This window comes from Passer domesticus, chromosome 16 (genome assembly GCF_036417665.1).
Source record: "Passer domesticus isolate bPasDom1 chromosome 16, bPasDom1.hap1, whole genome shotgun sequence".
NCBI classification, from domain to species: Eukaryota; Metazoa; Chordata; class Aves; order Passeriformes; family Passeridae; genus Passer; species Passer domesticus.
In genome coordinates, this window is record NC_087489.1 from 8,263,698 (window position 1) to 8,287,294 (window position 23,597).

Consider the following 23,597-nt stretch of genomic DNA (forward strand, 5'->3'; position numbering starts at 1 on the left):
GGCTGGGGGGGTACTGTGGGTGAGGGGTTCTGGGGGCTCCCAAGGGTAGGATCATCCTCTTGGGGGGCAGGAGGAGAGAGGTCAGGTCCCTGCTCCAGCTCCCAGTCTACCCACAAGGGACATATCCTGCTATTGGAATGAGACAAGCTGCCCTGCGGTGCCCCCACATCTTCCCCCGGTCCTCAGCTCCCCCATCCTCCATGGATCCTGGGCACGGGCTCTGGGGTCAGCCAGGATCTGCCAGAGGGTGCCCACTAGTGCCAGGAGGCAGAGCCCCCACTCCTGCCCTCTCTGCTGCCTCAGCTGCAGGACCCCCACCACTGCCAGCCTGGGGGGCTGCTGGCCATTAGGTATTCCAATCTCGTTCTTCCCAGAGGCGTCCGGGTCGCAGCCGGAGCCCCGAAGTGGCTCCAATCCGTGGTCTGGTGCTGCCGCCGGTGCAGGGAGCAGATGCCAGACAAAGGGCCGGGGACAAAGGCCCGGCTGCCTCGTGCCCCAGGGAAGGGGCGCAGGCGCGTGCAGGGCACGGGCGCTGTCCCATCCCGGGGCTGCGCTGCCCTGACCCCCCGTGCCTGCCATGCCCCAGTGCCCACCCGGCCCCTGCCCTGCTGGCATGGCTGGGGCACAGCTACCAGGTGGGCCAGCGCTGGCACTGGTGCTGTGCCACCCCTGCCATGGGCACGCTGCCTGCACTGCTGTGGTGTGAGGCTCTGCTGCAGCCCCTCTCCAGCTCTGCCCATCTCACGGTGCAGCAGGGCTGAAGTGGGGTGCAGGGGGGCACAGGGCTGTGTGGAGGAAGCAGAAAGCATGGATGGGACCACAGCAGAGGGTGGCAAATATCACACATGTCCCACTGTGCCTCAGTTTCCCCAGCTGCTATTGGGGGCCCTGTGAATGTTCCGTGCTCCCCCACCATCCCCCTCCCCACGGCCGCCTTTGTCCCCACTCCCCCCAGCTGGCTGCAAACCCCCTGTCTGGGGGCAGCTGCCACAGCGCAGGGCCAGGAACGCCACCGGTGCAGCTGGGGCTGTGCCCACCCACAGAGCCCAGGGGGGCTTTAGGGCACCATGCCAAACAGTGCCAGACCCCCCAGGGGAAGGGTCTGGGCATGGCCCCAGTTGAGAGGTACCCAGGTGGGGGGCACTGGCACAGACAGCCCCCTCAGCATGGGGGGTGCAGGCAGCAGGGAGGCAGAGGGCTGAGTAAAACAAAACACCTTCTATTGCTTTCACAGGATGGAACACCCCGTGCCCAGGCTGGGGACAAAGCCCTGGAGGTGCTGCGCCCTGGCAGAGCCCATCAGGGAGCTGTGTCTGCAGCCGTCCTGGTCCCAGCACTGCTTCCCAGCCAGCCAGCCTCGCTGATTTGGGGAGTTCGTGCTGGCAAGAGCAGCGGTCTCGGGGTGCCCACCCCACTCATGCTGGGCACTGCAGGCTGCAGTAGTCAGCAGATTTGAACAGGCCATAGACGTTGACAAGGGGGAACATGAGCAGAGCCCCGAGGAGGGAGCCCAGCTGCTCCAGCACCCCGTACCACACCAGCGCGCTGCGGCTGCGGCTCCGCAGGATCACCCCGGCCATCACCTTCATGTAGGAGAGCGTCCCGGTGAACAGCACCCAGGAGAGGACCTGGTGGCATAGGTGGAAAAGTGGTCAGGGCCAGGGGTTCCCCACTGTGGGGACGTCGTGGTGAGGTCAGGTCCAGGTGTGGTGTCAAAGACCTCCCTGAGTGAGAGGGACAGCGTGACTTACGATGATGACATCGCCCCACTGGGACTGCTGGAGGAGCGGGCAGGGGCTCATCACTGCAATGGCCATGTTGTAGGCACCAAAGCCTGTCCCTGCTAGAGTGAGGATGACCATCAGGGCCAGGGACCTGCAAGGGACATGTGAGTGTCACTGGAGAACACTACCTTTCCCTGGTGAGCAGCACAGACATGCAGCACATTCCGGTTCCTTGCTGTCTCCATCCTCCTTTCCTGGGGTGTCTGTGCTGCCAGGGCATGGACACCCCACAGCCCTCTCCCACCCAGTGCCTACACCCCCAACCCTTGCAAAGTAGGGGCCACTTTTGGGGCAGAAGCCCCTGGTGTGCACCCTGCTGCAGCTCCCAGGGGCCTGCAACTCACCTGCTGGGCAGGAACATGGCCACGATGCAGGCCAGGGGGTTGGCCATGGAGCTGAGCGTGGCTGCCAGGTGGTAGGTGGTGTGTCCGTAGGGCAGGCAGGAGTAGGACTGCACGGATGGCAGGACCCCGTTTGTCAGGGCGCTCACCCAGGCGATGAGGAGGTAGATGAGGGTGAGCTGGGTCAGGGAGTAGGAGACCTTCTGTGGCAGGATGTCCCCAGGTCCCTTGGGATCCTTTGGGCATGAGCAGCCTCTGCTCAGGTGCAAGTCAGTTCCCTCATCGTGGATATGGTCAAATGAGTTCAGCACAATGCTGCTGGGAAAGAGGTGCTGCTGAGAGAGCTCCCACACCTTGGGCTGCCGGGTGAGGAAGAAGAAGGCCAGCAAGCAGGTCAGCATCATTGCAGTCATCAGCAGGAAAAAGACAAGGGTGGAGAAGTTGGGTGGGAGGTAGCTGGTCTCCAGATGGAAGATAGTGCTCTCCACGGTCTCGTTGCCGGTGGTGATGTTGACCTCGTAGCTGACATTGATACAGCTGGAGATACCAGAGCCCTGGCCCAGGGCAATGAGAGAAGGGATCAGCCCACTTAGCCCTTCTCCTATGAAGAAGGTGTTTGTGTACTGGGGCTGCAGCTGCATCATGAAGGGCAGGAAGGTGACGGAGGAGGTGCAGTCCACCAGGGCCAGGAAGAAGGTCAGGATTAGGAAGGCGATGCTGTGGGATGTCCCGGCAATGAGGGACGTGTGGTTCCAGAAGAAAGCCAGGAGCAAGCAGGCCATGACACCCACGGACACGATCACATAGATAACAGCCACCTCCTTCATCAAACCAGGCCGAAAGCGATTCATGAGGGTGACGAAGAGTGGTCCCACGTTGGCCATCTGGATGATGATGGTGATGTAGGAGGGGAGGTACCACTGCTCCGGCAGCACCGTCACCAGCAGTGGCACCTCCACCCACAGCCCGTTGATGGCCACCCAGGAGCCCATGCCGAAGGCACAGGCCAGAAGGTGGGTGAGCAGTGCCATGGCTCAGGGCTGGGTGCCTGGGCCTGCGAGTGACGCCGCTGTGCTGTGGGGAGAGACTTTGGTGAGTGGTGAGGTGAGATCCGACCCTTCCAGATCCTGGCCGTCCTCCCATGACCATCCCCGGCGCTGGCAGAACAGCTTCCTTCTACGTGCCGTGAGGGTGTGGGACGCACAGCCCAGCCCAGCCCCACTTTGCCCTCTGCAGGCCCCGTGGACCCCTCTGCCCCCTTGAAGTGATGACACGGTGCTCTCCTGCCCTGGGTGTGGATCCTGATGAGCTTCACCTGGTCTCATCCCAGAGCGCCGGGGCTTGGCAGCGGCAGGTGCGACACCCAGGAGGGCATTGAACCTGTGCCAGCTCACGTAGCAGCTCCGTGCAGCCTGGCAGGGCTCGGCACGGCCGGGGGCAGGGGGAAGGGGGCTCTCACCTGGGAGCGGATCGGCTGGGCAGCTGCTCTGCTGGGAATGGGCGCCTCGTACCTCCCACTGCATCTGCAGGGCAGGACGGCGCGGCGCCCGTCCCCTTCCAGCCGGGACCCGCGCGATTCCGACACGCTCCGGTGCCGCGGGCGACAGGCCCGGGCAGCCCAACCTGCAGCCCAGCCTCTGCCCGCAGCAGCCGGCTGAGTCAGCCGGCCTCCGAACGCATCCCTCGCCCACTCCCATCCCGCTGCTGGCAGGAACTCTCAGCTCCCGTGTCCCTACCGGTGTCCCCCCGGTCCCGCAGAGCCGTCTCCAGCCCTCCCCGGGGCGCGGAGGCCGCCGGAGGAAACTCACGTCTCACGGGGCTGAGCCCGGCGGGCGCAACGACCCGGCCATGGCCCCGGCCATGCCGCGGGGAGGCAGCGGCGGCCGGGGAGGAAACGGGCTCCGGTCGGACCGGTGCCTCGGCAACCTCCCAGGGGTCACTCACTGCGCTTTGGGAAACCGGCAGCACCACGCGGGCGGGAGCCAGTCCTGGCCGCCCGAGCAGTGACGTGAGGCGGGCGCGTCACCACCTCCGGATGCGGACCGGTGACAGCCTGGCCCTGCTCTGCTCCTCGTCTTGGCCCCGGCTGGCAGAGTCCCGAGCTCAGGGGGGTTATAATTCTTGGCGGCGTCCTGGACTTTGTCCTTGTCCCCGCCTGAACTGCGTCCCACCTATCACAGACTCTTCTTGCAGGTGCAAGTGTCACCCGATGACGGTTTCTGTCCCCATCGGGATCTCTGCGGGGTCACGGGTTGGCATGGGGCGCTGGGGAACCCCCGCATGTGGCAGTTGTCCCACCTGGGGACAGTGCTGGGACCAAGCCGCGAGCCAGCGGATGAGCCATTTGCAGCGGCCGGGAGGTGACACGGGTGAGGACAGAGACCCCTGGTCACCCCCAGCAGCAATCCCCCCCCCCAAACCCAGGACCCACCGCCCCAGGATGCCTCATGGCGGCTCTTCCCGCAGCACCCACCGGGTGTCGCTGGGAGAGCGGGCTGCAGCCCTGCAAAACCTGGGGCTGCCTTCTCCGTCTGCTTCCCCGCCGGCTTCCCTGCCCTACCTGCCTGCAGTGCCTGTCCCTGTCCCTGTCCCTGTCCCTCCGGGGGACTGCAGTTTGCTCCTCCACCCTCCCCTGCGCCTGTGGGAGCACCCATGGCAGCCAGGACCGTTGGGTGTAGCGGGGACAAGTCTCGTCCCCGGGGCTGCAGGGACACTGGGTGACAGCGGAGGGGGCTGGTCACAGTTGGAGGTGCTGCTGTGATTTAATCCCAGCAGGCTGCTCAGCCCCCCTCGACTGCTCACTCACACAGACACCCCCGGTGGGATGGGGTACAAAATGGGGAAAGATAAAATGGTAAAAGGGACTTAACTGACCGATCAGCTTAATAGGAAAAATGTGGATGTCCTATAGTCCAGGGTATCCCGGGGGTGGGGGGGGGAGAGGGGGAGTGCAGAGCTGTTCCATCCACGTCCCCTCCCAATTTCTATGCACCCCCAATGCTCTCACTCGCTGGTGGGGCAGCAGGAGGAGCAGAAATGTCCTTGGAGCTCTGTGAACATGGCTCAGCCAAGATCAGACGCTCCTGGGTTATCAGCGCTGCTTTCAGCACAACTCCAAAACAGTCCCGCCCTGGCTCCTGTGGCAAAATGACCTCTATCCCAGTCAAACCAGTACAGAACCCAGGGGACCTGGAAGCTGGGAACAGGTGCAAGGTGCTGGGGAAACCAGGCACAGCGAGTTTGGGGTGGGTGTGGGGCAGCTGAGGTCATGGTGTGTCCACGGGCATGGGGACAGGGAGGGGACGGCAATTGTCCTGTGTTTAATTTGCCGGCACAAAGAGCCGGCTCAGCTGGCAGCGAGACCCTTCCCAAGGGCGAATGGCTCCGGGGCAGAGGCAGTTCGGCGGGGTGCTGGCTGTGGGACCCCCGTGTCGCCCCTTCACGCTCCTCACCCGAATCCACCCGACGCGTGCTGCCTGCGCTGCCCGTGCCTCCTCCGCCCCCTGCCCGCCCCGCAGCTGAACTCCCGGCCCCGGCCCCTCCGCACCCCGGCAGATGCGAGCGGAGGCCCCGGAGCAGATGGCAACATTTGGTAGCCGAGTGGTCCCTGCCTGCGGGACTTTGCTGGGCTGTGCTGGCCATCCCTCCTGGAAGCCCCCTCCTCACCCAGCCAGGGCTAGGCTCTAGCTAGCCTTGACTGCGAGCCAGCACGTGCCAGGGGGTGCAGCACGGATCCCAGGGTGGGCACACTGCCCGTGCCATGGGGGTGACAGGGTGGCATGGAAAGACTGACAGCCCAGAAAAGCAGGGGTCTGTCCTTGAGTGAGGCCCTAGTGAGACCCACCCCCTAATATCTTCCATGTGTGAGCAGTGGGGATGGTCTGCCTGGGCAGGGGGTGGCTGCTGCTCCATTGCTGGGGGACAAGGGGACCCCCTCACTCCAGGGACTGCTGGCCACCCTATTTGAGAGAGTATGACCCCCAGACTTGGGGACCTGCTGGCGGGTCTCAGCCTGGACCCTGGCAGCCCCAGCCCCAGCCCTATTTGCATTCCATTTCCATGTGAAAGGAGCAGGTCAAGTTGAAAGTGGAAAGGCTGGTGGGGGGCAGCAGGGAAGGGGCCGCTGCCGGAGGTGAGACCCCAACAAAAGGGCCGGATCCCCAGGGCCCAGTGCTTGCCTGGCCATGGGCTGCGGCCACGGCCCCACGGCAGCCGCCATCTGCGGGTCTGTGCCGCCGCCACCACCGGCCAGACAAAGGCCCCGTGCCCGGCATGTCCCCATCTGTCACCTCCCTGGCTCCCGGATCCCCGAGCAGAGACCGAGTGTGAACATCCGGGTGCAGGGAACATCATTCCCTCTGCCCACAGGGAATGGGGTGATGCTGGGTGCAGCGGGTGCCTCCCCATTCTGTCCCCGTGTTCCTTCTGGAGCAGCTCTGTGGAGCTCTTGCTGGGGAAACTGAGCCAGGAGCAGGTGGTGGTTTATCCTGGGGCACGGCAACAGGCTGCAATAAAACACTGGGAGTTAACACTCAAGATGAAGGGGTTGGGGAGCTCTCAGGTCTGTGTGGGGGTGCCCACCGTGCCGAGCCCCAGCCCTGCGGCTTGGCAGGTGTTGCCAGGCACCCGTAGCTGCCTCCACCCAGCACTTCCAGGGGGGAATTGGCTGCTGAGTGTGTTTTCTGCTCGCTGGCAGCTTAATTTAACATCCAGGAGGTCCTGGCAGTGGCACGAGGGTGTCTGTAGAAGGTGGGAGCAAAGGCACTGCCAGCACCTCGTTGTCCTTCTGCTCACAAACACCGTCCCTGTGTTCAGGGGCAGCGGTGGGGATGCTGGGGGAGCATTCCTGCAGGAGGCTGTGCTCCCGGGGCATGTCCTGAGCTGCTCCCGGGGAGGGCGAGGCTTGGGGCGCTGCCGGATCCAACGCCCCGCTCCAACGGGCCAGACGTGCCCGAGCAGCTCCTGCACCTCCTGCCTGTGCCCGCACGGCCTCGGCACCCGTGGGGGACGCAGCCCCCGGGCCCTGCCCTCGCCTACCGACGGGGATTTTCTAGCTGAGCCCGTTGTGTGAATCTGGGCTCAGGGCAGCCCTCTGGCTCCCAGACTGTGCTTCCCTTGGCCCCTCTCCCTCCACCAGCTCCTTGTCTTGCTGCAGGAGTGTTTGAACAATGCAGGGCTGTAACCGAGCTCTGCAACATGAGCCAAATGCTCATTCCCTCTGTGCAGAGCTGAACAGAGATGCCTGTACCATGGGGCAGGAGCCACCCTGCCTGGGCTGGGTTCAGACCAGCAGGTCCAAGTGGCTGCAGGCTTGGTGACCCTGTCTGTCACCTCCCTTCCTGCTATCCAGTTTATTTTCCTATGTTTTGGAGTTTATTGCTGCTGGGTGAGCGGAGAAACAAGATGAGATTTCCAAATGAGAGTAGGCCGTGCCAACTGACCATACCAGTGACATGAGGGAATCTGGGTGCCCACATCAAGGCTGGGAATTTCCCCTGTGTCCCTGAAGCCCTAACCCAGCACCAGCACCCTCTGCCCACAGCGAGCAGCGACATCCAGAAGCATTTTGGATTTGTCACTGTGAGCACCTCGGGCCGTGTGTGCATCCAGGCTGCCAGGCCGGCACCGCGGGCTGGACCGGCAGCTGGGACGTCACCGGGCACCCGTGACGCAGCTGGCACGGAGGAATGCCCCGTGCTTTCCATCCCATGCGAGCGCTGATTTGCCTCGGAGGGCGTCCTCGCCCGGCGCTGACTCAGCGGAGCCGCCGCATGCAGAACCGCTCCAGCACCCGCCAGCCGCCATCGCGCCGGGACACCGGCAGGACGTGGTGGGGACAGCAGGACACCGTCGGGACACCCTCGGAAAGAGAGCAGGGAGAAGAAGGGTGGCAGCTGATCCGTGCCGAGGAGGCTCCCCCGCTGCAGGGCCAATCCAGGTGGGTGGCAGAGGGGGTGCTGGTCCTGCGCTGGTCCAGTGCCAGCAGAGTGGGGCTGGGTGAGCTGGGGAAGGGGTCACAGCCGTGTACCTCTGGAGCAGCTCCTCCAGGCTGGAGGTGACCTGCTGTGCCATGTGAGCCTGGCTGGACTGCCCACCCCAGGAGGGAGAGGAGCTGGGGCCACACTGGGCAATGCCCAGAGCTCAGATCCCTGAACTCCAGCTGGGTTGGGTTATGGGATTGTACTGCCGAGTTTTTGGGGCTGTTGGGAGGGCAGCTCCGCTCGGCTCCGCTCGGCTCGGCGCAGCCCGGCTCGGTGAGGCCGTGCCAGCGCAGTGGCTCAGCTCTGCAGGAATGTGGAGCAGCAGGTTGTGCCCGGCCGGGCTGTCCGTGCTGGGGAGGGGTCCCCCACGCCGGCCACTGGTGGCTGTGCTGGGGCTGCCGTGTCCTTGTCCCTGCACTTCACAGCCATCTCCTCTGTGGCTTGGCTGGGTGTCTGGTACAAGGCTGAGCTCCAGTGCTTGACATGGGGACATTTTCCATCTTTGCCTTGCCTGGGGGACACTTTTGCACCCCCGTGCTGAACTAGGGAATGTTCCCTGTGCTGGGCACAGGTGCAAGGGCAGTGAAGCTGGCCATTGGCACAGGGGCTGGGCAGCACTGGGCCCGAGGGGTCGGGCAGAGGGTGCAGAAGGCTGCCCCAGGGAGGAGGCAGGAGGATCTGTGCCGGTGCTGGGACCGTTCCCAGCTGTCAGCACGCCTGGCCGCCCCCCTGCAGACATTTTCCAGGTCAGGAGGCAGCATGTCCCCCCAGGCAGGGGACGAGAATGGGGAGAGGGCCAGCCAGCCTCTCCCATGGCCACTTGTCTGTCACAGCGTGTCGCGGGGATGCACCGTGTGCTGTGCTGGGATCCTGCTGGGGTCCAGATTCTGGAGAATCTGGCACCCGTGGGGGGCTAGGGGATGCGGGCATGGCTCAGCCACAGCTCGGCGGGGCTGTGGGTGCCAGGGCTGGCTCCTGCCGCTGGGACAGGCACTCCCAGGAAGTTTGTGCACGCAGGTGAGCGGGTGACGGTGGCAGCTGCCGGCTCGGGGCTGCCACGGGAGCGAGCGAGGCCACAGCACAGCGGCTCCGCCCTGCCCACCACCGCGCCTGGTGAGTGCTGCGGCTTGCTGCCACATCCTCGGGCTCATCGGTGCCCCAAATCGGGACCCTCAGGAGGAATCTCAGAGCAGCTTGGGAAAGGGGCTGGGGGAGGGGGTCTGACCCATATATGCTCCCGTGTGCTCTGCCACTGCTGAGCCCCTCTGGGTATTGGGGCTGCTCTGGGTGTGCCCAGCTCTGCTCAGGGGGCTGCAGAAGGGTGGAGGGCTGGTTTGGGTGCCCTCCCCCCCTTTTCGCTGTGGGCGGGCTGGTGCGACCGTTGTGGCTGCTGCGCCTGTTGGGGCTGGCAGGGACCCAAGGACGCGGGTGCACAGGGCCTCATGCTGCCCCGAGCACACCGGGGAAGCACGAGTGGAAACCCCCGGGTACTCCACTTGCTTTCCAAGGAGCTCCAGGGTGAGAGCAGGGAGCCTGGGAGCAGCTTGCGAGAGCTGAGGGAGCAGCAGAGGGAGCGGAGCACGGAACCCACCAGGCCGGCAGGGCGGTGGGTGACGGATCCCTGGGCATGGGGGATGCACGCCCGGGAGCAGGCAATGCCCCCTGGGCATGGGCGATGCATGGATGCAGATGAGGCACTCCGAGGAGCAATCAGTGCTCCCCTGGGGGTGGGCGATGCACTGAGTGAAGGAATTCCCCCCTGGATGTGAGCACTGCACCCCTGAGCAAGGACGATGGGCACATGCAGTGCACCCCTTGAGGCGGGCGATGCACCCCCGGCACCTGCGGCTCGGGCAGAGCATCAGTGAGGGCTGCTCGTCTCTGTCCGCCCCCCTGTCCCCGCAGGGTGCCCCTCGCCGGGCCCGGCGCCATTGGCCCCGGCGCGGTTTGAAGCAGGCGTGCGGCGCGGATTGGCCGCGGCGCTCGCCGGGGAGGCTCGGCGGCGGCGGAGGCGTGGTGACCGCCTTCAAATAGGCGGCCCGGAGCCGGGGCCGCACAGCCCGGGCCGGCTTTGTCTGCCGAGGGGCCGGGGCGCGGGCAGGGGCACCATCGCCGCCGCTCTCCCTCCGGCCCCGCTCTCACTCCCGGCCCCTTTCCGCAGCCGACGGCGCCCGAGCCCCTCGCTGCCCGTGGCGGCCGCTCACCCGTGTCCCGCTGCCGGCACGGAGGATGCCCGTCGAGGCGCTGCAAGCCGGTGACACCATGAAGGGGGTGACGGTGCCTTTCACCTCGGCCATGCCCGTCCGTATCCTCCGCAAAGGGCCCGCGTATTTCCGCCGGCACGCCGAGCCGGGGGCCGGGAAGCCCAGCGCAGTGGAGAGGCTGGAGGCCGACAAGGCCAAGTACGTGAAGAGCCAGAAGGTCGCCAGCACCAAGCAGGAGCCGGTGAAGCCGCTGCTGCTCAAGCAGCCCCTGTTCTCCCCCGGGGCGCGCCGGGCTGTGCTCACCCCCAGCCGCAGGGCGCCCCCGGGGCCGCGCCGCGCCGACGCTGCCAGCCCGAAGACCTCCCTTGACCTGGAGATCCTCAACAACCTCATCAACCTCTGTGACAGCCCCTTCCCCAAGGCGGAGAGCCCGCTGGGCAGGGAGTGCAGGTGGCGGGCGGAAGCGCCGGCCGTGGAGGCGGCTGTGAAGCCACCGGAGAGCCCGGCCGCCACCAAGCCCCCCGGCAGTGTGGCCGTGCGGAGGGTGGACGTCCGTCCCTGTGCGGCTCCGCGGAGCCCAGCGACACCGCTGCCCGCATCCCCCATGCCGGCTGGGCTGCCCGTGACCCCGTCGCGGGGCTCCCCCGCCCGCCCGGAGAGCGCCCGGCGGCAGCCGCTGCTGCACCGCTCCAAGTCGGACCTGAGCGATCGGCTCTCGCGGGCCACCGCCGACCTGGAGCGCTTCTTCAACTACTGCGGCCTCGACCCCGAGGAGATGCAGGACATGGGCGCCGAGCGCTTCGCCCGCGCCAGCTCTGACATCGTGTCTCTCAAGTTCCACAGCGTGAGCACGGCCAGCTCGGAGGGCGGCCGCTCGCCGCCCAGCGCCGCCACCCCCGAGGGCCGGCCGGCGGAGCGGGTGCCCTACGGCATCTCCATCATCGAGCGCAACGCCCGCGTCATCAAGTGGCTGTACGGGCTGCGCCAGGCCAGGGAGCCCCAGCAGGTCTCCGATGTGTAGCAGTGCCGTGCTGGGCACCTGGGATGGGTCGCTCATAGGCGGGCAGTGCTGGATGGGGACAAAGCGCTGGGAGGAGCAGGGAGCTCTTGGTGGTGACAGGACCCCTGAACTCAGCCCTGCTGTGCCACAGCATCACTGGCCTGATGTGGCCAGGGATCAGACCCCTGTGCCAGCACTGGAGGACCAGAGCCCTGCAAGCTCGTGGGAAGGCAGAGGACACGTGTCCCTGGGTGTGGGGCTGGTCCTCAACACCCACAGGGCCTCATGTGCGGCTGCCCTGCCTGTACTGCTGGCAGCTCCTGCCTGTCCTGCTCCTCACCAGCACCCTGGGGTGGGGTGCAAGGGGCTGGGTCCCCCTGCGTGGAGCAGGGACCCTGCACCAGTGAAGGAGCTGCCCCCTTGCAGCCTCCACAGAAGGGGTCCCACTGCCTGGGGTGGTGGCCACATCCTGGTGGTCCCATCCTATTGCTGAAGAAAAGCCTGGTGCTTTGAGGGGTGACGGAGCAACCTGACCCCTGCTTCAAGCTGCCCAGGGCTGTGTGTCTGTGTGAGTGTCTGTGGGTGCCTGTGCTCCCCTTCCTGGCTGCCAGTGGGCAAGAAGTCCCCACCATGCTGGGCCTGGTATTTATGAAGACAATTCCTTTTTTCTACTGTTTTCCTTATGTTTGGTCTGTAAATAATAATAATAATTACAATGCAGCCAGTTTTATTAAACACCTGTGTTTTGGAGGCTGTGTGTTGTCTCTTGGGGTGGTGGAGTTTGGGATGGGACAGGGGCTCTTGGGGTGCCCTGCCGGGCTGTGGGTGCTGCGTGGCTGGTGCTGGAGGGGAGTCACGGGTTCCGTGCTGCAGCGTGCCAGCGCGGGGCCCGGCGGGCACGGCGGGGCGGCGGTTGGCTCTGGCAGGTCCCGGCAGAGCCCCGGCTGCTGGGATTCCCCTCTGTGCCACGCACCCTCCCTGCCTCCTTCCCTCCCTCCTGCAAAGCTTGGCCGGTCCCGGCTCTCCGAGAGCTGGGAGATGGGGGCGGCAGCAGCAGAGGCCTCCCAGGTGGGCTGGGATGAAAGCTGGCGCGGGGAGCGCTTTGAAGATGAAAAGCACCCCTGTGTTCTCCCAGGGCAGCCTGGCATGGCACCGCGGCTCCCCCGCCACCTCAGGTGCCACCTGTGCCCTGCAGTCACCGTGCTCCTCATGTCCCGTGCAGGCGGGTGTCTGCTGGGGAAGGTGACATCAAAGCCACCAGCGAGCACCTGCACCCAGGGACCCACCTGAGCCCTGGGGCTCCTCTGCCTCCCTTCAGTGGCAGCTCCCCAGCAGCTGCAGGCCAAGGAGCTCCACGGGCCCCTTGGCTGGGGCTTCCAGCCAGCCCTTGGGGTCCCCAGAAAAGCTGTCATAAAGAAGAATTTACCACCCCAGCTTGATTTCTGGGCTGCTGTGTGTCCACACAGATCCCCTGCTTAGGGTGCAGGATCCACGTGACTCTGCTGGGTTATTGTCAGGTCCAGCTGCTGGGAATGTGGAGGGCAGGATGTGGTGGCAGGACGTGGTGACAGGACACGGGGATGGCATGTGGCTGTGAGTCAGGCTGATGAAGTGCTCTGGGGGGGACACGCACACCCAGGGGAGCCTTAATGATGGCACACGGGGCACTGGGTGCCTCCCTGAGGAAAACACTCCGGAAACCAGAGGGTGACAGGGACCCTGGGCAATCGCCTGGGGACAGGCTTTGCCCTTGGGGAAATCTCTGAGGGAACCAGATCCTCGCTGGTGGCTGGGACCAGCTGTGCTGCCGGATTCCTCAGCGTGGTGTGTCCCAGAGCTTGGTCTAAATTTGTTGCTATTGCTGAGGAGAAGGGGGGGGGGGCCCACCAGTCCCCAGCCAGGCAAGGGCTGAGCTCCCTCAGGTGCTGCCAGTCCTTGGTGTGGCTCTGGTGTCCCATGCCCTGCATGAATGGGATGTGACATGGCCACCCAAAGCCCTGTGTGCTCACGTGTGCACGCAGGATGTCTGTGTGTCCATGTGCACACGTGTTTGTGAGCAGCATTTCGATGTGCACACACAGATGCACACACAGCAGCCTTGTTCCTGAACCTGGAGTCTCCATCTGACCCCCACCCATGGGACTGCCAGCACGAAACCCTGGCACAGACACGTTCAGACACACGTGTCCCCCCAGAACGCCCCCCCGTTGCATGTCCCCTCTGGGGACAGCCCCACGCTCCCTATCACTTTCCCTGGCAGCTGCTTCCCGGTGGCTCCAGTTTCACCGGGAGCGCAGCTGAGGCCGTCAGTTATTCCAGGGAGGAGGGACAGCCGGGGAAATGTCCATCACCCTCACCCTCTGCGCTGAGATTCCCCACGGGTGCCCCACGAGCAGGCAGGAGCTGCAGGCAGCCAGCCAGGACAGAAGGAAAACCGGCAGCACCGCCCCCCGTGTTTTCCATTTTTTAATTATTCCCCACTGATGAGCATCTTCTGGAAGCGCCAACAGCGTCACGTGCTTTAATCAGCGTTAATTAGCGGGTGCCTCGGGACAGTGATGAGGGCAGGCAGCAGGAGCCCCCCGCTGCTGCGTGCACAGCCGGTGTCGGTGCCAGCACCCACCACCTCCCAGCCCCTGTAACCACAGCCCCCTCCCCACCCACGAGCCCCCAGCCCCTTCCTGCCCGTCCTGGGGCCCTGCCAGCCCCTGCCACTGCAGTGTCTGCTCCCAGCAAGCGCCTTCCAGAACTGGGCCACTGGCCATCCCAGGACTGGTCCCCATGGAGGTCCCCAAGGACACCCCCTGCTCTTCCTGTCCTCTCTGAGAGCTGGAGAAACCCAGCTCCATCCCGTGAGGAGCAGTGCCTGTCCTGCCATAGATGGGGACAGTGGCTCGGGCCATGCTTAAGGGGACAGCCTGTGGCCCTCTGCATGGCTGTGTCTGGACAAAAGGGGAAGGAGGGACACCACCAGCCCCCATGCTTATCAGGATTCCTGTCCCATCCAGCTCCTCTAATCCTGCAGGAAAGTGGGATGGTGGGGGATTTACAGTATCCAGAACCAGTGAAAAGGCAAAGCCCCCATCATGTCTGGGGTCCCTCTGAATGCACATGGTCTCAGGGGCTCTCAGAGCCCCATCACCAGGGGGGTCTTGGAGCCCTGTCCCCAAGACAAAACCCTGAGGCCCAGCAGAAATTTGGGGAGAGAAGCTGAGGTGAGATCAGGGGGTTTCCATATGCTGGAGCCCACTTTGGCACGTCTGGCTTTGTCCCACTCCTGCAGCTCCTGCAGCTCCTGCAGCGCCCTTCACCCCTGCCCACGGTTCCTCCAGCATGCCCGTGGTGACACTGCAGACTTCTGAAAAACGGGATAAACGAGAGTAAAAAAATAAACTCATGGCAAAGTTTCCCTGCAGCAGCTGGGGCATCTTAGCCGCCCCCAACCATCCCTCGTCCTGGACTTGTCCCAGTGCTGGCACTGCCGTGGGCACGTCAGAAGCTGCTGGGTCGGATCATCATGCGGGTGCCCTTCAGGGAGTAGCTGGGCCCCTGGAAGTGGTGCCAGCGGATGCCATTGAGCTTGCGGATGTTGTTCCGGGCCGGGTAGTAGATGCCATTCAGGTTGGAGAGGCCACAGGCATCGAACCACCATCCTGTGGGAAGGGAGCAGGGCAGGGAGGTGGCATGGCAGGCTGGCACCCGTGGGTGCTGCGTGGGGGCGTCCCCCTGCTCCACTCACCTCCCGAGAGCATCTGGGCACACTTGCAGAGGCAGTTGTCGTTGTCGGCGTCACGGGTGCTGAACTGGGTGCCCTGCAGTGCCAGGCCACTCTGCTGCCCAGCCGTGCCACTGTAGTCCTGCAGGGACAGCCTGTGCCCAGGGAACACAGCCACTGTCACTGCCGGCTGCCAGGAGGGCACAGAGCCCCCAGCGCTGCTCAGGGGCTGCCAGGAGCTGAACGCAGCACAGGGGGATGTGGGCAGAGGTCCTGCAGTTCCAGCTTGGCCTTGGCCTCCTGTCCTTGGCCCCCAAGAGTGGGGTTGTGGTATGCTGGGGCAGAGAGGACCCCCAGGTCTCCTCTGGTCCTTTTGCTGGGGTCAGCTCGGTGCATGCATGGGATGGATGGTGCGGGGCATGTCTGGGTCTGGTTCCACCCCCAGCCCAGCTGCTTTCCACCCTCCTGCCCATGGCCATGGCAAGCTGAGCATTAGGGGCACAGCATCCCTTCGTGGACATGGACAGCCTGGGGAAGCCCAACACCCCTGGGAATGCCTGGTGGCCACAGCTGTGTCACCTCCCTTGCCCAAACAAAGAGCCTCAGTGCAATTGCCCAAGTTGCTCCCACTGGGATGGCAAATCCCACTGCCTTGATGCAATTTTAGACATTAAAAATCTACTTCTCAGAAGCCCAGGGAAAGATGAAAGTGTCACAGCAATGTACCTGGCACCATAACTACACCAGGACAATCCAGTGAAGCTGATCACCCCAGGTGATCTGGGACACCCCCCCCAGCCCTTCCCCCTGGGCACTGCTGCCCACAGGGCTTGGGGACACTCAGATTTGGGGAGTTCGGGGTGGCTGTTCCCACAGCGCCTCTCCCCTACCTGTAGAACTGCCGCTCGCTGCCCAGCTGGAATTTCCCGTAGTGGGCAAACACCTGGCCGCCCTCCCAGTCCTGCAGCTCCACCCGCAGGGCGTAGGGCCCCCGGCTGGTCAGCAGGTGCACGGCCTCATTCCCCAGCCAGTACTCCCCCGACGCGTCCCCGAAGCCCTGTGGAGCAGCAGGGTGGGTGTTCAGGGTGCCGGGGGTGCCCCCAGCGTGTCCCCCTGCCCGGCCAGGCACACACCTGCTTGTACTCCCTCCAGCCCCTCTGGAAGCTGAGGCTGCCGTTGGCACGCAGCTGGATGATGGTCCAGCCCCCTCCATCCGTCTCCATGTCACAGAATGCCTGCAAGGGCAGCGAGGGACACCTGAGGGCGGCTCAGAGCCAGCTGCACCCCTGCCAGGCTGGGCAGCTCAGCGTGGGAGCTCTGTGGGTGCCAGAGCTGGCTGAGGGGCTGCTGAGGGTGTGCTGTGCCCGTGCCTGGCTGAGGGGTCTGTCCTCCCCCCATGGCTGTGGAGGGGCTGGGGTCTGGTGTGTATAAGTCAGGGTGCCTAAAATCAGATTTATGCCCTCATTTGGAAGGCTGTGCCAGCCCTGCTTTCATCCCCAAGGCTGGATGGGGTGGGGAAACTGCCCTGGGATGTGCCAGGCAACAGGGATCTGGTGTGGGGCTGGTGTGCACTGGGTGGGCGACACTCCAGGGTGTGGCAGGGAAGCCCTCTCTGGACTGTGCTCACCTTTTTGGGCTCGCTGAGGTTGGCAATGTGCAGGGTGTAGATGCCACTGGCATGGATGCCTGCCCGGTGCACCTCGGCACAGTCCTGGAATTGCTGCTCCTGCCCAGGTGACATGGCTGTGGCAGAGGGGACAGTGAGAAGGCAGAAACCGTGATGGCCCTGCAGCCCTGCCACGCTTTGCTGCTCTTCCCTCTCCCTTTGTGCTCACAGATTATTTTTTATCTTCTGTGCCATCTCCTGAGGGCTGAGCAAGGCAGCTGTGCCACCAGGGCTGCTGCCAGCCTCACCCCTGGGGGTTTGCCATGGCTGGGAATGGCATCAGGCTGTGGACCCACCCCTTGGGCTCCAAGCTGCTCCCTGGCTGCAATCAGTGGATCATTTTCTAGTGGAAGGATGCTGGAATGAGATGAGCTTTAAGATCCCTTCCAACCCAAACCATTCCACGATGGAATGATTGTACGATTTTTGAGGTGAAGTCACTCAAGCTGAGCAGACCACGGGGGCACCCTGGCACGCCCCTGGGGGGACAAGGAGCTTTCCCACTGCCCCCTCTCTGCCCGCACACCCCGCTCACCTCTGCCCTGCGAGACGAGGCGCACCAGGCTCTGGACAGACTGGAGGAGCTGGAGCTGCTGGCGCTGCAGCAGGCTGGTGTTGGCACTGGCAGCCAGCAGCGTCTTCTCCATCTCCTCGATGGCGCCGCTCTGCCGGCTCAGCAGCCGCTGCAGCTTCTCCTTCTCCGAGTGCGCCCCCGCCAGCTCCGCCCGCTGCTTCGTTTCCATCTCCAGCACCCGCACCTCCAGGATGCTGGGGGTGGGATGCAGCGGTGATGGGGTGGCAGAGCGGTCCCAGCGTGTCTGCAGGGACCCATTGCTGTCCCCATCCCCTGCTGCGCCCCCTGAATTGTACCCTCACTTCTGGGATGTGCCCAGCCAAGGGAACCCAAAGCCCAGTGGCCGTGCCGGGGCTGTGCAACCCCCCAGGGATCACAGACAGCACGTGGAGGGGTTCAAGCCCCCTCAAAGTGCAGGGTGAGGTGGTAGAGATCAGCCTCCCTGTGGGGTCCAAGGCTTGTGGGGGTCCCTGAGCCTCCCCAGCCCCTACTTGTTTCTGTTCTGCAGCTTGTGGATCTCATTGGTCTGCAGCAGCAGCTGCTTCTCCAGCTTGGTGGTGGACAGGGAATTCTCCTGGAGCTGCATCTCGATGCGCCACGTCTGATTCAGCACCTGCCTCGGGAGCAGAGGGGAGCTTGGATCAGCAGCCAGGGCCACGCCACACCCCAGCTGTCACCAGGTCCCTGGCACACAGCCCCGGCACCTCCACCACTGCTGCATTAAACCCCGTGTCACTCAGGGCATCGCTTTCATCTGCAGGCAATCCGTGCCACCCACCGTGGGGACACCTGTGCCGTACCTGGGCCTCCACGTCGGTGAGCTTGCGGCTCTGCTCGGCGCTGCGGTTCAGCAGGGAGCTGCCCATCTCCAGCATGCTGGCAGTCTGGTTCTGCACCGCCGTCTGCTGCAGCTCCGCCATCTCCGGCTTCACGCTGCTCTGGATGTAGCTCTCCAGCTGTGCAGGGAAGTGAGGGTGCAGGGGGTCATTTGGGCACCTCTTCGGGTTCTATCTCAGCATCCCAGCTGAGCCTGGCACCGCTGGGCACAGCCCTGTGTCTCCACAAGCCTTGACCCACCTCGGGGCCCTTGAAATCTTATCAGAGGACAGAGCGAGCTGAGCTGCTGCAGGGGAGGCTCCTCAAGCACCGGCTGCCAAGATTCCTGGGCTGTGGTACCAGCTGGGGCCTGGCATGGGCGTCTGTGTGCCCAGGTGTGCTGGCGAGCTGGGGCTGATGCCCAGCCAGGGTTGCCTGTGCCAAGCAGCCAGGCAGGGAGTGACTGGCACGGGCATCGGCATCAGCTGCCAGCCCCCAACCACCGGGGATGTGGAGGGTGAGGGGACACCGTCAGCAGGGAAGGTGGGTGTCCGGCACCCGGGGGAAGCTCGGGGCTGGGAAGAAGGCGGCTGCGAGCACAGCTCGGACACAGCTGAGATGACGCTTCCGCTTTCCCAGCCCGCGGGGGAGCCGCCTTTCCCAAAGGCTTTGCTATTTCTGGCAGCCCCGCCATGAGGTTCCCATTCAGCCCCTCCCCAGGGCGATGGCCTCGGTGCGGGCACGGTCCCTCGGCGGGGCCGCGGGGAGCGGAAGGGGCCAGGCTGCCGCCCACGCTGGGAACCAGCCCCTGAGAGCAGCAGGGACGGGGGCTGCCAGCTCCCCGCACCCCGCAGAGGATGCTTCCCTGCTTGCCCAGACCCTGCTCGCTGCCTGAGCTCCCCAGCGGGGCCGGCAGAGCCCCACATCCCCCCGCATCTTGTGGGGTCGTGGAGCAGGATCAGCAGGGCTGGGATGCTGCTCTCTGGGCAGCGTGGACAGCAGGCAGTGGTGCCGGGCTGTTCTGCACCGTGGTGGGCACGCAGTGCTGCAGGGATGCTTGGCACGCCGGCAGGCAGGCAGCAGTGCCGGGATGTTTGGCACCATGGAATACCGGAGTGTTCAGCACCACGGCAGGCAGCAGTGCCGGGATGTTTGGCACCATGGAATACCGGAATGTTCAGCACCACGGCAGGCAGCAGTGCCGGGATGTTTGGCACCATGGAATACCGGAGTGTTCAGCACCACGGCAGGCAGCAGTGCCGGGATGTTTGGCACCATGGAATACCGGAGTGTTCAGCACCACGGCAGGCAGCAGTGCCGGGATGTTTGGCACCACGGAATACCGGAGTGTTCAGCACCACGGCAGTGTTGGGATACTCAGCGTGGGAGTGGGGCCGGCAGTGGGCCAGGGCACAGGGCTCTGCACTTGTCTGGCATGAGGAAATCTCACTGTTCCCTCCTCCTCCGCACCAGGCAGTGGCAAAACCATCACCCCACTGTGAGCACCCATGTGGGGCTGGAGGGACTCGGGGCAGGACGGTCCCAGGGCTGACCAGCCCAGCCAGCACTGCCTGCACCCGTTTCCCTGGGGATTTTCCCTCGCAGGAACATGCTCTCAGGGAGGAAGCAGGGAAAGGTCGGAAAGCCGCGTCTGGAAAACATTTCCCTGAGCTGAGGGATTGCTGGAGAGTTTCCCTTTAACCACGTCGTTAATCTTGTTGCTTCACAGGGCTTGGGGAGGCCTTTTCTCCCTCTCAATCTTGCTTCTTTTTTTTTTTTTTTTTTTTTAAATAAACATATCTGCGAGCTGAGGGCAGAACATACCCACAGAAAAGGTCAAGCTGGCACGGGGAAGGCTGAGAGCCCTGGAGATGGAGCCCTGGATCCTGGCCCCAGTAGCTCCCTGGGAGCTGGAGTGGGGCACAGTGTCCCCAGGCATGTCTGGCATAGGGGACACAAGTGGGGCAGGCTCTGAGCCAAGGACAGAGAATCTGGGATCCCCACTCCTTAATCTTGTGGGTGCTGATGTGAGCTGGGCTCTCCTGACCTCAGAGACTCATTTCTGCACCACAAGGGCAGAGCTGCTGCGGGAAGAGCTCTGGTGCTGTTTTGGTCACCTCAAAACATCACCAAGGAACAGGAGCAAACTCAGCCACTGGCTGTCCCCATGCTGGGATCCCACTGCCCACAGCTGGATCATCCTGTGCTGCCTTTTTGCAGCCACATCCCTCCCCTATGCCCCAGTTCCTGTCCCGCTCTGGCATTTCTAAACATTTCACAAGCGCCGGCTCAGGAATCCTTGAGTCACAGGTGGGTGGAAAACCCTTCACCTGCTCCCCACACCACTGTACACATCCCCACGTGAGCAGCACCAGCCCCCGTGCCTCAGGCACCTCAGGGCTGCCAAAATGCCACTGCCCCACTGGAGACCCCATCCCACCCCACGTCCCCCCCTAGACCCAGCGGCACCGTCAAGTGTTTGTGTTTGAACTAAAATTAATTCCTCCTGAGACAGGAGCAGCTGATGTGTCCTTGTGTGCTGGGTCCTGGCCATGTCCCCTCCGAGGGTGGGGAGGGTGGGCCAGCCCCCAGTGCCATGGATGGGGCTCCTGGGGGAGGCCAGTGCGGGGGATGCCTGAGGGGACCGGGGGAACCTGCTGGGTACCAGGAGACCTCCCCAAACCTGCGGGGCTCCCCGTGCCAGGGCAGAGCAGACGGGGATGCAACGTTGTTTACGATCTGTCCCTGAACCCAATGCCTCTTTTGAGCCCTCGTTTGTTTGTTCAGGGCTGGAGCCTGACCAAAACAAGCGTTCTTGGGCAGCTCTGCTGAAATTTGGGAAGCTGAGGAACAACAGCAAAAAACATAGCTGCAAGCTGCCTCTAAAAGGAGAGAGCCATGCTGCGGGATGGGATGGGATGGGATGGGATGGGATGGGATGGAATTGTTGTGATGGGATGGATGGATAGAACAGGATGGGGAAGGAATGGGGCACTGGCTGCCCAGTGCTCCACTGCCCCATGCTCCTTGGGGCTGTGGTGAGGGGCACTGCTGCCCACAGCTGCCCAGATGTGCAGTCCCACTTTGCCTGTGGCTGTCTCTCTGGACAGGGCCATGTGCACCTGTGGTGGGACCCTGATCCCTTGCCTTGCTTGGCCCTACAAAGGCTGCCCTCATCCCGAGAGCTGGCCTGGGCACAGAGGGCACAAAGACACCAGGGCACAGGGACACCAAGGCAGAGAGCTGAGGGCACAGGGACCCCAGGGCACAGGGACCCCAGGCTCGTGTGCACCCAGCAGGTTCCACAGTGACAGAGATTCGGTGCCACCAGGCAGGTTGTCACTGGCCCTGCTGACCCCCCTGCAGCACCCTGGGCTGGCTGCCAGCAGAGCCACGGTTCAGCGTTTTCCCAGCTCTTGAGGAATTTGTTCTCTAGGATGGCTGAGGGGACAAGGGAGAACGTCCTGCACGTCCCTGCTGCCTGCACTGTCCCCCACAGCCAGGGTGGCTCCCCAGGCAGCGTGGCTGGCACAGGCCATCCCTGGGATCCCCACTCAGTGTGTTGGCCCCATCCTGATCCCTGAGTGCTGCAGGGGCTCGGCACGGAGACATCACCCAGGAAAAGGGACAGGCACACAGGTCCCACTGCAGCCTGGTGGCACACCACAGGACAGGCACGTGGCTCTGCTGGGTCAGTGACAGCTGGGGACAAGCTGCTTCCCCTTGTACCAGTGCAGGTACCCAGTGTTCCTGGCACGGGCTGGGGGGTTCAGGGCCCCCAGGGATGTGTCCCTTGGGATGAGCTATTCCTGGGTCTGACGCAGGCGGCCACACTCAGCTGGTGGGGGCTCCAGGAAGGAAATGCTGCTTCCTGCCTCAGGCATTGGGGACGGGGCGAGCCAGGGGGGGCTGGGGGTGGCAACCCTGTGGGTGCACAGCCCCTCTGCTGTGGCACCCCACTGCTCCCACACAAAGTCTCACCGAGTGCTGGGAGCTTCTGCAAAGCCTGTAGGAGGGAAAATGATGAAGCTGGAGAGATTTTGGTGGCCCCTGCCCTTGGGACCCTCTCCCTACCAGTGGCCAAACCCCTTCCCAGTCTCCTCGCCCAGAACTTGGAATGCTGCTCCCCAAGGGATGCTTGGCACGGCTAACCCAGCGAGGACCACGAGGAGCCCCATGGCAAGGATGGACAGGGAATACAGCCTCAGTGGGGAGTGCTGTGGGTGAGTGACCTGCAGCACCCGCAGCACGCATCCCCTCCATGCAGGCAGTGCTTGATGCCAGCTGCACACCTGCGCAGGAAAGCTGACCTGGACGCTCAGGTGGGCACAGGCCCCAATGAGCTGTGCCACAGGCATGCTGCATGAGTGGGTGCTGCACACACATCCCTGCCCACACCACCCCCCATGCTACCCCCTACCTTCAGCAGCCACTGCGTGCTGTTCTCCAGGATCCTCTCCAGGTGCCGCAGGCGCTGGGCAGCCCCGTGCCCGGCGGTGCCGGCCGGCGAGTCCCTCTGGAGCAGCACGCTGGCGGGGCCGGGGGCGGCGGGGCAGGGCAGGGGCTCGGCCTCGGGCAGCACGAAGGTGTAGCTGCAGCGGCCGTGCTGCACGCGGTGGTAGCGCCGGCGGCCGCCGCCCTCCAGAGCCCGGCGCTGGGCTCCGGCCGCGCACAGAGCCGTCGTGGCACAGGTCAGGGCCACGAGGCCGAGGCTGAGCGCCCGCATGGCGCGGGGGTCCCCGCGGGGCCGGGGGGCGGCGGGGATGCGCCCGCAGCCCGCTCCGGGCCGGGATGGGTCAGTGGGCGCTCGCCGCCGCCTCCGACCGCGGCGATTTCGGCATTTCCTCCCTCTGAGCCGGCGCTGGCCGCCCCGGCCTTTTATCGCCAGCCCTCGCAGGGGGAGAGGGGAGAAAAAAAAAAAAAAAAGAAAAACAAAGGAAAAAATCTGTTTAAAAACAATACTTCTATCTTTTTTCTTTCCTCTGGGTCCACTGCGGGGAGATCAAGTTTCACACGTGATCTATAAATGTCTCTCTCTCTCACACACACACACACACACACACACACACACACACACACACACACTCACACACTCACAGTCGCACACGCAGCCCCGTCCCTCCCCCGGGCGCTCTCTGCACAACTCACGGCACGTCCCGGCGTGGACAGCACCGAGCCCTCCCAGCCCCAGCCCTGCACCCCGCGAGTGCCCGGTCAGCAGCCGCTGGACCCAGCCCAGCCGCGCCCCACCCCGGGCAGCCCCGCTCCCGCCCGGCTCCCGCTGCTCGGAATGCCAGCGGCAGCCAGGCCCGCAGTTCGCCGCTCTGGCCGCGGGATGAGCCCGCGGGGAGCAGGAGGAGGGAGAGCCGTGTCCCCGGCAGGGCTCGGCAGGGCACAGCCAGGCTGTGCATGGGCTCGGCGTGCCCCAGCCCAGGCCGGGCTCTGTCGGGGGCTGGTGACTCCCACCAGAGCTGGGGACACCTCTGGCAGCCCGTGGGCTGGGATGGGATCCAGGC

The 23,597-nt window shown here is 64.4% G+C and overlaps 3 protein-coding genes across 8 annotated transcripts; 1 reads left to right on the forward strand and 2 right to left on the reverse strand.

Annotated features, from left to right (window-relative positions):
* Nucleotides 1-1,104: 1,104 nt before the first annotated feature.
* SLC52A3 (solute carrier family 52 member 3) lies at nucleotides 1,105-10,548 on the reverse strand. 5 transcript variants are annotated; one of them, XM_064391627.1, is made up of 4 exons: nucleotides 10,311-10,548; nucleotides 2,129-3,199; nucleotides 1,752-1,875; nucleotides 1,105-1,628 (listed from the first exon to the last, which is right to left on the reverse strand). In XM_064391627.1, the coding sequence occupies exons 2-4, from the start codon at nucleotides 3,154-3,156 to the stop codon at nucleotides 1,416-1,418; spliced, it is 1,365 nt and encodes a 454-aa protein (XP_064247697.1). In that variant the 5' UTR covers nucleotides 3,157-3,199; nucleotides 10,311-10,548; the 3' UTR covers nucleotides 1,105-1,415. The 5 variants fall into 5 exon arrangements, with proteins under 5 accessions (XP_064247697.1, XP_064247696.1, XP_064247695.1 ...); XM_064391626.1 differs by lacking the exon at nucleotides 10,311-10,548 and adding an exon at nucleotides 4,070-4,413; XM_064391625.1 differs by lacking the exon at nucleotides 10,311-10,548 and adding an exon at nucleotides 3,934-4,067.
* Nucleotides 4,748-12,060, forward strand: FAM110A (family with sequence similarity 110 member A). Of its 2 annotated transcripts, XM_064391630.1 has the most exons (3): nucleotides 4,748-8,063; nucleotides 9,124-9,219; nucleotides 10,268-12,060. In XM_064391630.1, the coding sequence occupies exon 3, from the start codon at nucleotides 10,336-10,338 to the stop codon at nucleotides 11,329-11,331; it is 996 nt and encodes a 331-aa protein (XP_064247700.1). In that variant the 5' UTR covers nucleotides 4,748-8,063; nucleotides 9,124-9,219; nucleotides 10,268-10,335; the 3' UTR covers nucleotides 11,332-12,060. The 2 variants fall into 2 exon arrangements, with proteins under 2 accessions (XP_064247700.1, XP_064247699.1); XM_064391629.1 differs by lacking the exon at nucleotides 4,748-8,063 and having other exon boundaries at nucleotides 8,846-9,219.
* Nucleotides 12,061-13,802: 1,742 nt separating this feature from the next.
* Nucleotides 13,803-23,214, reverse strand: ANGPT4 (angiopoietin 4). Its single transcript, XM_064391227.1, has 9 exons — nucleotides 22,502-23,214; nucleotides 18,066-18,221; nucleotides 17,757-17,878; nucleotides 17,227-17,459; nucleotides 16,653-16,768; nucleotides 16,159-16,260; nucleotides 15,916-16,082; nucleotides 15,050-15,180; nucleotides 13,803-14,963 (listed from the first exon to the last, which is right to left on the reverse strand). The coding sequence occupies exons 1-9, from the start codon at nucleotides 22,805-22,807 to the stop codon at nucleotides 14,803-14,805; spliced, it is 1,494 nt and encodes a 497-aa protein (XP_064247297.1). The 5' UTR covers nucleotides 22,808-23,214; the 3' UTR covers nucleotides 13,803-14,802.
* Nucleotides 23,215-23,597: the final 383 nt, after the last annotated feature.

Excerpts from the sequence above, each read along its gene's own strand:
- FAM110A (XM_064391629.1), top strand. The coding sequence starts at position 9,027 with ATGCGGGCATGGCTCAGCCACAGCTCGGCGGGGCTGTGGGTGCCAGGG. Across the intron at positions 9,220-10,267 it reads CCTGCCCACCACCGCGCCTG|CCGACGGCGCCCGAGCCCCT; the intron begins GTGAGTGCTGCG and ends CCCTTTCCGCAG.
- SLC52A3 (XM_064391627.1), bottom strand. The coding sequence starts at position 3,156 with ATGGCACTGCTCACCCACCTTCTGGCCTGTGCCTTCGGCATGGGCTCC. Across the intron at positions 1,876-2,128 it reads GCCATGTTCCTGCCCAGCAG|GTCCCTGGCCCTGATGGTCA; the intron begins GTGAGTTGCAGG and ends TGTCCCTTGCAG. Across the intron at positions 1,629-1,751 it reads AGTGGGGCGATGTCATCATC|GTCCTCTCCTGGGTGCTGTT; the intron begins GTAAGTCACGCT and ends CTATGCCACCAG.
- ANGPT4 (XM_064391227.1), bottom strand. The coding sequence starts at position 22,807 with ATGCGGGCGCTCAGCCTCGGCCTCGTGGCCCTGACCTGTGCCACGACG. Across the intron at positions 17,879-18,065 it reads TCACCGACGTGGAGGCCCAG|GTGCTGAATCAGACGTGGCG; the intron begins GTACGGCACAGG and ends CTCCCGAGGCAG. Across the intron at positions 16,261-16,652 it reads ACCTCAGCGAGCCCAAAAAG|GCATTCTGTGACATGGAGAC; the intron begins GTGAGCACAGTC and ends CTGCCCTTGCAG.